Source organism: Diadema setosum, chromosome 7, assembly GCF_964275005.1.
Source record: "Diadema setosum chromosome 7, eeDiaSeto1, whole genome shotgun sequence".
NCBI lineage: Eukaryota > Metazoa > Echinodermata > Echinoidea > Diadematoida > Diadematidae > Diadema > Diadema setosum.
The window spans coordinates 9,243,510-9,255,123 of record NC_092691.1 but is presented as its reverse complement, the minus strand read 5'-3'; the positions used below and the strand labels follow the sequence as shown (position 1 = coordinate 9,255,123).

The 11,614-nt window shown below is 39.1% G+C and overlaps 1 protein-coding gene across 1 annotated transcript; it reads left to right on the top strand.

Annotated features, from left to right (window-relative positions):
- The first annotated feature begins 431 nt into the window (after positions 1 to 431).
- Positions 432 to 9,227, top strand: LOC140230937 (junction-mediating and -regulatory protein-like). The gene is made up of 8 exons (XM_072311077.1): positions 432 to 1,389; positions 2,044 to 2,216; positions 2,777 to 2,942; positions 4,259 to 4,455; positions 4,828 to 4,914; positions 5,415 to 5,510; positions 6,944 to 7,466; positions 9,009 to 9,227. Exons 1-8 carry the CDS (start codon positions 432 to 434, stop codon positions 9,188 to 9,190), a joined length of 2,382 nt encoding a protein of 793 aa, XP_072167178.1. The 3' UTR covers positions 9,191 to 9,227.
- Positions 9,228 to 11,614: the final 2,387 nt, after the last annotated feature.

Genomic DNA, 11,614 nt, shown 5'->3' with positions numbered 1-11,614 from the left:
AAGTGTGATGATCTAATGGAAAGTAGAGTATTGTTCCTGCCTAACAATTACTATTTTGTCTGTATATTGTTTTTTAATGTAAGCAGATAAGGAAAATGTGACTTATGTTGCTGATAAATCCACTTGTGAGACAAAAAAACAATACATAACACAGCCCAGTCTCTGTGCAGAATTAAGTCACTGTGCACGGTGTGATGCTTCATGGCGTCTCTGGTCCAGCTAGTGAGACTACAGTACTTTGTAGGCTTCTACAAACATGCAATCCTTTGTTATATTTTTGTGCATCCATACTGTGTCTTTGCTAAATATATTTTTTACTGTGTTTAAAATTAAAGTGTTCTGTGTGGCGTTACCCTCATATGTTCATCATATAGATGGGGCGATCATCCATTGTATCCCTGGACGGATTCTCTCACCGCAAATGAGTCGCCATGTCCATCGAACGACAACTGAGTGGAGATGATTGGGTGGCTATACAGCCTGACCCCTTTGCTACCTCCCAGACGAAGTCATCCCGTCTTAGCTTCCAAGTCCAGTGGATTGAGCCGTCTCACCTGATAGGAATTAGGTGTCAGGAGGTTCAGTACAGGGTTATCCCGCGGACACTTAGCAGTAAAGTGCCCTCTCGCGTCGCCAAGCAGACTCACAAGGCTAGCACAGCCCGCCAGAATGGTATCTCAGGGAAGAACTCATCATCTAATGGGGTCAAAACTTCTGGTGAAAGTTGGGAAACCAAGATGACAATCAACAAGTTGCAATATGCGCATGAGCAGATGTGTCTTGTGAATTCTTCACTGTCAAATTACCCTCCAAAATTACCCTTTGACCCCCGAGGTATCTGGAGCTGGGTGTATACTATCCAGATTCCGGACGATTTCAGTGAGACACTTGAGGAGTACCTGGGCATAGCCAGTGAAATCTGTGGGCACAAACTGCTAAAGGACACCCTCTTTGACGCGGGTATGGGGATTGAGAGCTATGTTGAGAATTACGGCAAACTTCGGCAAGTTGCTTACGAGAGTGACGCAGAGAAATGGAAGGAAAAGCTGAAACTCTCGCACCAGGGACACGCCTCCGTGAAGAGGATGGTGGAAATGATGTCCCTGTATGACCAGGAGGATGACATCCTAGATGGACTGCTTGCGGCAGAGGCAGAGCTCTTCAATCTATACCTTCAACCGTACCTGGACCTGAGGGAGGTGGCATTCAACCATCTCCTTCATCTACAGGAGGTGCTGGAAGACCAAGTTTTGGAGGAGGATGAGGAGGAGGATAGAGACCGGTATACTATGGAGTACAGTGAATGGCAAGAACAGTATGTAGAATCCATAGATGCAGTCAACAAGCTCAGGATCAAATACTTTGAAAAGAGCATGGATACAACAAAAGGTACATAGACCTCTTGTAGGACACAGGTTAATTCCAATTCTACTTATAGTTGCCATGCCAGGAGCTCCAACAAACTAATGCTTTTAGACTGATGAGTTTTATTCAATTTTACTCAAAGATAAAACGTAAAATGGCAAGTTGAAATTCTATTATGGTGCATTCCAAAATATACCAGATATTCTCTTCACTCTTCACTTTCCCCAAATGAGCCAAAATGAGGTTTGACTGTACTTTCAGTATCATTGATTACATGCTTCATAACAGAGTTGTGTAAAGGTTTACAAACCTCTTTGGTTTTACCAAGAGTTTATGAGGTGTAATAATTTCCTTTTCTGTGAAACACTAGTACTTGCAAGTAACTATGAGCTTGCAGAGCCTTTAATGAATTTGCATCTGAGCCTCATACTTGAATACGATCTTAATTATTTTGAGAAGCCTTTTAGAACAATTCTCCTTGAGTGCACCCTGCCATTAACGTCATTCTACCAGCAATGGCAGTGTACCCACAAATTTGTAACTAGGTCAGTAGTGGAGTACTGAAGATATTTTTTGCACCTACCTAGATTTGAACCCAGCATTTCCTCTTCAAGCATTCCACAGCAACATCCATTATACCATGTTGCTCCCACATGCCTTGCCCCCTTATCGCCACAGCCGTCATCAAGCAAATGAGCTTGGACAGTGAGAAGTTTGGCAAGGCATCTTGGGAAGCTGGTGGCGAAGAGCGCCTGCTCAGACTCCAGCAGACGTTGTCTCAAGATAATGTGCAGCTTCTCCAGTCTAGGAGGGACAAGTATAAGCATGAAATTGGCAAGATAAACCAGGAGGTATGATGTGTGTGTGTTGCAACTTGGTATGAAAATAAACAATATACTTCAAGAAGATATGCTAACTTTCAATTTCAAGGTGACAGTAATCATGAGGAGAGAGACAAATTGCAATGAAATTTAAAGGAAATTTGATTAGATTTTGCTTTGCTCTGCAGGGGAGAGTTTGATCTAAGATTTAGCTTGTGTTTTTCTACTGATGGTCAAAACGTAGAATTTTGTGGAAATGTAATAATTATAATACTGATGATGATGATGATGATGATAATGATAATAATAATGATAATGATAATGATAATAATAGTAATAATAATAATGATTATTATAACAATAATAACAATAATAATGATAATAATAATCCTGATAGTGATTATAATAACGATAAGATCATCTTTATCAGGGGAAGCCTCTTCAGAGGGACCTGCCATTATCATTACCCATCTAGGTCAAGAGAGACACTGCAATGGGTAAAGTCATCTTATCCAAGGATGTATATGATTGGAACAACCGTATATATGTCAGGACTAGGTAGTTTTTTTACTGTGTTCGCCCTATACCAGCTGGCTTGCCTGGATGAGGGACCAAGGTTCAGGGAGGAGGTGGAGCGACTCCAGAGCAAGGCTTCTGAGCTTCAACTGAAGCTGTTTGACACACAGCTCAGTATCCTCCAAGACCAGGAGATGCAATGCAGCAAACAACTCAAACAGCTCCAGGCAGAAATACAAGGTGAGATAGTCCTGCACTGTCCCACCAGCAGTTTGGTAGTAGGGTATTAGGGCAAACTCTCTGTTTTGTGGAAAGGTTCAGGAAATTTGTGATGAGGTATCTTATATCAGAACTGGTCTATTTTCACAGCATCTCAGTATGAGAGAGTTGATTTTACACTATTGTGAATCGGGTTATCAGAAGATTATGGAATTTGCTGCTTTTTAAAAAGATGGTAATGTTGCTTGGCTTGTGTGGTATAATCGACCTGAAGCTTCTTAAAATTCGTAAATTACCTGGAAATGCAAGGTGCAATAAACACTTCTATCATTTACTTCCAGAAATAGGAGTGAAGGTAGAATCTCTCTTGTCTACATGATCTGAAGTTCCTCCAGTTTTACTTGCAGATGTGAAATTTCAGCAAATTGCATCTGTCAGACCATTAGACATGCTATGTGTAAACTTATTTCTTTTGTGTTGCATTATATTGCAATTCAGTGATGAATGCAAAGCTGCCTCAAAAAAAGAAAAAAATTGAAAGAAAAAGAAATAAATATATTCCTGATGACTGGCTATGAATTTGGCTTTGTGATAGTACGTTTAGCCCAGGTGAATAAGTGACCGAATACAATGTAGTTTATAGTCACAACTCATCTAGACTTCCTAAATTATTTTGCAAAGAACGTTTGTTGCCAAAACACCTGTTATCAGTGAGAGTAAAGCAATCTTGTAGCAAATATACCAAAACAGGCAGTGAACAGTGTGTACATACATGTATCGTCGCTTGGGCGACAAGACCTCATATCTACAGAATGTCAAATGTTCAGGGGAGCAAAAAAAAAAACAAACATGACAACCAAAGCACTGTATCCAATGGGATAGACATTCCTTTGACATGCTATGGTTGCTTCATTTTTGGGGTAAGACATGTAGGATTTGGACAGGACATCACTTAACTGATTAACTGACCATTAATCCAAAAACATCATTTTCACCAAAATTGCAGATACAAGGTCTTGTCACCCCAGTGACGATATGTGAGTTTGAATAAAGTGTTGCAAAGGAACTGTTTTCTACTGTTTGCTAGTTGATAGATTATGTATACTTCACAACAAGTGGTGATGAATGTTCATGTTTAAGGAAATTTGGCTGTGAATCACTGACGACTGGCTAACACTTACGTTTGATCCAAGCATTGGCAAAACTAATATTAGGCGTAATCAGAATTGCAAAAATTTTAGGGGAATTGGTATTACTGGCATGTTGCTGAGATTGAGTGACATTAATGAGGAGCAGTTCATTCTGTTCTTTCCAATTTTCTCTCTGTGACATACCAGAGGCTGAAGACAATGTGATGTTCTTTGATGCTGTGGAGAATGTTGAGGATCTAGAAACAGAGATGGATGCAGAGGAGGAGGGACCAATCAGAGAGGAGGAGAGTAAGACACTGGAAGAGAGGTACACCAGGGTGAAGTCCCTCCAGTCTCGGATCGCTCGCATTGGCAAGAGGAAGGCACAGATCAGGAACAATAAGGTTTGGCGTTTGCTCCTCTGTAGCACCCTTTGTGCAGGCACATGAACACAACTGTACCACAATGACGGGGCAATGCCTTTTGTATGATTGCTACTTGAGTATGAATCAGCGAATAAAGTAAGCTGTTAAATGTGCTTTCTAGTACAAAAACAAAAACACTTGAAAGGTTTAAAGCGAGTAGTTTACATAGGTAGTTTTAACCATCACATTAAAACTATGATCCCAGGTAAATTTCTTCACTTACTAACTAGTGAAACCAAATCAGACAAAGTTTGACAAATGCTCCCCTTTGACACTTAAACAAACTTTGGAGAAATTAATGCTGTGTACACATTAGATTGTTTTATTCATTTGTATTCCCCCATGATGCAGCAACTGTGTCAAAGGCAGAACCAGAGCAAACATACCAGGAAGAGGAGAGAGGAGGAAGAATTTCAAAACCATCATAAGGTCCAGCTCGTAAGTACTATGTGACTTTCCTCGTACATTAGATGGTGCTGAATGGGTAACCAGAAAATATTGTACGAGTCGAGGACACATATTGCATGAGTCAAGATATGTGCATTGAGTGGCCCTTGGGGGAGTATATTTTTAGTATTTCTTGAAATAAGTGTATGCAATATAATTGCTGTTTGTAGAATGATTAATAAATCCCTCTTTCAGAATTTCATTCATTTCTTTTCCAATCCTCAGCTGAACTTGTTAGCTACTGGATATTAGTACCTGCTGTACTTTATGTATGCAAGTTTGTGTTGCTCAAGACATACAATGACTCCATGAAATAACCAGCATTTGTATCTTTTTAAATGTTGGGATAACTAATGCGATAAAAAGATTTCTTGTTTGTTTGTTAGCTTGTTTGTTTTTTTTTTAAATAGAAATTAGGTAACTTATATCTAATTATGAGTATTCAAAGTTTTGTAGAAACATGACATGTTTCTCATCTTTCATTATTATAGAAACGCAATGAACAGGCTGCTGCTGAGGCTAGCAAGAAAGACTTTTTCAGTGCAGAACGGCTGAAGACGCTGGAAAGACTGAAGAGCTATAAGCTGGTAAGAAGAAGTTTCACTATAGATTTACACAAAAAGCCTTCATGTGTACAGAGAAAGTCTCACATGAAATGAGCAGTAAGGGGACAGATTCCTGTATGTTACCATTTTCAGATGTTTGACATATAACATCACAGGTATTGGTATATACATGTAAGTCAAAATTGACTGCTTAGTAATTGGGGAATGGTGCAGATGATAGCCACATTGGGATCTTTAAATGACTGACTAGTGTACATGTATTCTCTTTTTTATGCCTCCGTCAACGAAGTGGCCAGAGGCATTATGTTTTCGGGTCGTCCGTCCGTCCGTCCGTCCTTATGTACGTCTGTCCGTCCCTCCATATGTCCGTCCGTACGTCCATACGTCCGTCCGTCCCGTTTTGTTTTTGTCGATATCTCAAGAACCGTGTGGTGGTTTTACATCAAACCTGGAATGAGGGTATATCCTGGGGGGATAATACTTTGTTTGGATTTTAGGGTCACGGGGTCAAAGGGCAAAGGTCACAGGTTATTTTGTGAAAAAAAAGGTTGAAATTTCATGTTTTTCTCCATATCTCGCAAATGGTTCAAGGTATCTTCATGGAACTTAGTATATATGCATGTACCGATGGGCAGTGATTATCTAGGGAAGTTGGGGGTCAGGGGTCAAAGGTCAGGGGTCAAAGGTCAAGGTCAACTCCTCAAAATATCACTACTTTCCTTATATTTATGCAATGCCTGAAGGATTTTTTTAAAAACTTGATGTATGCATGTTAAACCCAATATCTATTCTGTGGGAAGTTTCTTGCCAAAAGGTCAAAGGTCAAGTGAAAGTGCTAAAATTGCACTTTTTCCTCCATATCTCGAAAGTAACTCGAGGTATCATCATGAAACTTACATATTTATGCATGTTCTACCTAACAGTGATTCTCTTTGGAACTGTGAGGTCAAAGGTCAAAGGCCAGGTTTAGATAATACTATTTTTCCATTTGATACTGAAATTATACTTTTTCTCAATACCTTGAAAATTACTCAATGCATAAACTTATAAAAGGGTCAAAAGTCAAGTAAAAATCATCAGTTCCCCAAATACCTGCACTCTGATGTTTTAATCATTCATCCAATTGAACCTAGTTCTAGGAAAGTGAACATTCAGCACATTTGTGGCAAACCTGTCATTTCAATATTTTGCCAGTTGTGTGAAACTGTCATCACACATTGTCAAGACATTGTACTATAGACCTATCAGGAGAACCATGCATTATGGTGGAGGCATACCAGTCGCCGTAGCAACATTTCTAGTTTTTTTTTTCAGCATGGACCTGCAATAGTGTGTGCCTGTTTATGTTAAAAGCATACCTCTTATAACTGTCAGTACAATTGTACTACTGTTTATGAATGGCATCTATGTATTTAGGTTTATTCCCCAACATTGATGTCACTTCTCATTTGCAGAAATACCCTTCACCCAAGACGATCAAGCCGCACCAATACAAGAAGCAGAAAGAAGAAAAAACTCGACCAGGAAGTAAAGCCACCGCTGCCACAGACTCCAAGGCTCGCAGTGATAAGACAGGCCCAGTGAGGAGGACGGTAAAGACAAGTGCATCACCGAAAACGACTACATCCTCCAGGAAAGCACCATCCAGTGCCTCTAAGGAGTCATCAAGGACCCCTCCTGCTCCGCCTCCTCATCCCCCACCAGAGGCTCCATCTCTGCCACCACCACCGCCGCCACCACCACCACCTCCCCCGCCCGCCCCTCCCACTGCCCCGCTCCCTCCCCCTCCCCCTCCTTGCCAACCCAACCAGGGCCGCCATCCTTCCGTGTCAGGCGGAAGAAGGCAAGAACAGAAGGGTGCAGGAGAAAAGGAAACTAAAGCACCAGCTGGCATTGACTTGGGAGCAATCTTGCAGGGTCGCCAAGCTCTGCAGAAAAGAGAACATAATACTGAAGACACAACAAAATCAAGTAAAGGTACATGGAAAAAAAAAAACCCTTCCTATAAGATTTTTCTTTGTTGTATTTTTCCTTTTTTTAATCACCATCAACTATTATAGTCCACTCCCCTTATAATGAACGTGGTTATAATGATATTTTTGTTACAACAAAATGGAATTCAAACCCAAACATTTTCATCCGAATTTATCTGTAAACTGGTACCGTACTGTTCGGCTATAACAAAATTTTGATGTAATGAAAGAAAACAACCAATCCTGAGGACTTCTTTATGACCGGAGTGCATGGTAGAATGGGAGTGCACCAGTATCATTCATATTCATAAGCATAACTTTTTTAAAGATCTGCAATTTTTGAAGCAAGGGGTGTTGTGGTGTGGCAGCTAAGACTTGAATGTCAAACAGAGTTTCCATGCTCGAGTCCCTTTTAGTGCTTACAATTGTGGTAAAGATGGTGAACCCATGATGTCCCTGTTGACCCAGGTGCATGAATCGTTAACTGGCAATGCTGGGTTAGTTCTGTGATACAGCAATGGCAATATAAAAGAGGTTACCTGAATGAATAAGACCGTATAACCAATGGTTTTAATATTACTGTTATTATCATTGCCATTGTCATTACATGTGTTGTCAATAAATTCATAATTTTCATTATTATTGAATGACACAAAATAAATTACATGGAATGATTTGTGTTGCGAGTTTTTTGAAATGCTATTATCAGTGAGTATCATTACCAATATTATTATCAATACCATCATAAAGGTGTCATAGCTACTAATTCTAGTAAAGTTGTCATAATTATTGACATCATTTCTTACAAGATGCTATAATGCTTTAACATTGTAGTCATTATGAGCACATGGCTGCTGTTATTGCAATCGATATCATATTATAATTTTTGTGTAAGTGGCATTCAGTAATCATGCTTGTTACCTTCGCCAAGGGAGGAGGTTATGTTTTCGTTATCGGTTTGTTCGTTCGTTCGTTCGTTTGTCCTTGTGCAAAATAACTCAAAAAGTAGTTAACGGATTGGGATGAAACTTGCAGGAAAGGTCGAGAATGATACAAGTAACAAATGATTAACTTTTGGTAATGATCCGAGAATTTTTGGGGAATTTACGAAGGATTTTTGATATTTTGGCAGGCAGGGTCAATGAACTTGGGAGTTCAGGCTTTGCGTATTTGAGGTTTGCCTGCGCGCACTAAAGTGCGTCCTTTAGTTTATGCTTGGGCGAGGCGCGCCATGCAGCTGAGGGTTTATGACGTAACAAAGGCTTCTATATTGGGAAATCGGGTAACTTTTTAGCACCGATGCTGTGTGTATGTATGATATCTCTATGGAAAAACAAGATCAGTGGTGGAAATAAGCTGCATGCTTGGCGGAGCTGTGCGTTCTCAGAGTGCTTTTCTAGTTATGAATTTCATTGTCATCATCATCGTCATTATCACCGTCACTACTTCTATTACTAATAATACTACATTTTCCTCCCTGTTTTTATGACTTCTGGTACCATCACTTTTATCACTGCTACTACCTTGATGCCATGTTTTTTGGCAGACCCAATGATGGACATGCTGCACCTGATTCGCCAGGGGGTCAAGCTGCGTCAGGTCAAGGACAGCGAGCAGCCCAAGAAGGTCACCCAGTGGGAGAACTCGGAACTCTTCAGCGTCATCAGCAAACTTCGATCACAGGTGGAATCAGCCGAGCAGTCCGACTCCGAGGATGAATTCTCATGAGCCCAGATTCCAAGCCGCAGCAGTCTTATTCATCAGAGTGAGGGTATATACATCCATACATACACTCAGCAAAAAAAGAAAGTAAACAATTTTCGAGTTCATATTTTTCATTTTGTTCTCCAAAGCACAAAAGTAAAAATTGCAAAAATGGACATGTTAGCTTTCTTTTGCTAACACAGAAGATTCTTCATTTTCCCCCATTATTGTTAGCCTTTATTGATCTTTTTGGCTTTTAAGATATCATAGAGATCACAGTTTTATTTTAAAAACTTAATTCATGTTTCTTTTTGTATGAAATTTGTTATTTGTTTTTATTGTTACATGGAAGAGCACCTAAGCATGAATGGCAACTTGTTCAGTTTTGCAATTTTTACTTTTGTGACCTGGAAGAGAAAACAAACGTGTTCACTCATGCGTAAAGATTCACTTTTTGTTGACCTACCAGGTTGATAGCCAATCAAATTACCTTTACTATGGTATATAATACAAAAACTTTTAGCCAAATGTTAGATGAGAAATATATACTTGAAAATAGTGCTTACTTTCTTTTTTCTCTGAGTGTATATTAACATTTCTTGTACAGTATGAAGTTGTATATTCGTGTATTTGCATTGCATTTCACTGTGTACCAACACAAATCATTCAACTAAAGCATTTATGCGGTGCTATGATTAAATTAATCCCCAACATGTTCTTCAAATGTCCATTTAATGGCCTCTTTGAGGTTTTTATGCCTCCGCCAACGAAGTGGCCGGAGGCATTATGTTTTCGGGTCATCCGTCCGTCCGTCCGTCCGTCCGTCCGTCCCATTTTGTTTTTGTCGATATCTCAAGAACCGTGTGGTGGTTTTACATCAAACTTGGTATGAGGGTATATCCTGGGGGATGATACTTTCTTTGGATTTTTGGGTCACGGGGTCATAGGTCAAGGGTCACAGGTCAAGTGAAAATGTTAAAATCTAACTTTTTTCTCCATATCTCACAAATATTTCAAGATATATCTTCATGGAACTTAATATATATGCATGTACTGACTGACAGTGATCATTTAGGGTATTTATAGGTCATGGGTCATGGGTCAGGGGTCAAAGGTCGAGGTCAACTCATCAAATTGTCATTATTTCCCTCTCATCTATGCAATGTTTGTAGAATTTTTCCTTGAAACTTAGTCTATGCATGTATTACCCTATACAGATTTTCTTGGAAGTTTCTTGTCAAAAGGTCAAAGGCCAAAAGGTCAAAGGTCAAGAGAAAGTGCTAAATTTCACTTCTTCTTTAAACTTATAAAAGGGTCAAAAGTTGGGTACAAATCCCTAAATACCTGCACTCTTATTAGACAGTATAGCCATTCATCCAAATAAACCTAGTTCAAGGAAAGTGAACATTCAATGCATTTGTGACAAACCTGTCATTTTTGAATATTTTGCCAGTTATGTGAAACTGTCATCACACATTGTCAAGACATTGTGCTATAGGCCTATTCGGAGAACCATGCATTATGGCGGAGGCATACCAGTCGCCATAGCAACATTTCTAGTTTTTTCATTTCTCATGTTAAATTTCCATTTTATTTCTTGAATGAATTTGTGTCATTTTCTCATGTAGCAATGCTTGTCATCATACTTAAGTAATACAATTTTATATCCCATTGTTCTGCCCCAACATCCAAATGTTGACTTGTGAATTCAAAGCAATACCTGTATAGCCATTAGTCTGGTAATGTGATTTAGAGACTATGACAAAGGCCTTTATTTCAGTCTTCAATGAATCAATCGGTATGTAAACAGCCCAAACCCATTCCCCAATATTTTTCGAGGGTTGGAGAACATAGAGTGCTATGTAATTTGTAAACATAAACATTATGCAGTGTGGAAATATTTTAGAGGGATGGTACAGTATTGATGGAGATTAGAATTGAGCCATTATCTTTTTGTGAGATACCAAGACAACACTTATGATATAGTACAGAGCATAACATTTAAAGAGGAATTTAAAGTTAATTTGATGAAAATTGGGTTTGAAATGACTGAAACATCAAAAACCAATTTTGAAAGTAAAACAAAGCAATTGTAATAACGTGTGGGTCCCACACTTTATTAGAATCGCTCTGTTTTGGATATTTCAGCCATCACAAAACCAATTTTCATCAAATACATGTTCAATTCCTCATGGAATTACATGCTCTTTCATTTTTTTCATAAGAGGTTTCTCATTATCTTACCAAAAAATGTTAGAAACTTGAAATTAGGTCTCAACCAAAACTATACAATCCCTTTAATCTCAAAAACTTTACACTCAGTTGAAGACCTCATAATTCTTTCATCATTATTGAGTCTTTTGTTGGGCAGGTGTTGTTCATAATAGCTATGTCTGTGTAGGTTTGCACAATATACAGTGTATTTGTTGGTGTAGGCTGGCAATACCA

Bases quoted from the DNA above. Each gene is read 5' to 3' on its own strand.
- LOC140230937 (XM_072311077.1), top strand. From the start codon at position 432: ATGTCCATCGAACGACAACTGAGTGGAGATGATTGGGTGGCTATACAG. The intron at 1,390-2,043 runs GTACATAGACCT...TTATCGCCACAG, and splicing joins GAGCATGGATACAACAAAAG to CCGTCATCAAGCAAATGAGC. The intron at 2,217-2,776 runs GTATGATGTGTG...GCCCTATACCAG, and splicing joins TTGGCAAGATAAACCAGGAG to CTGGCTTGCCTGGATGAGGG.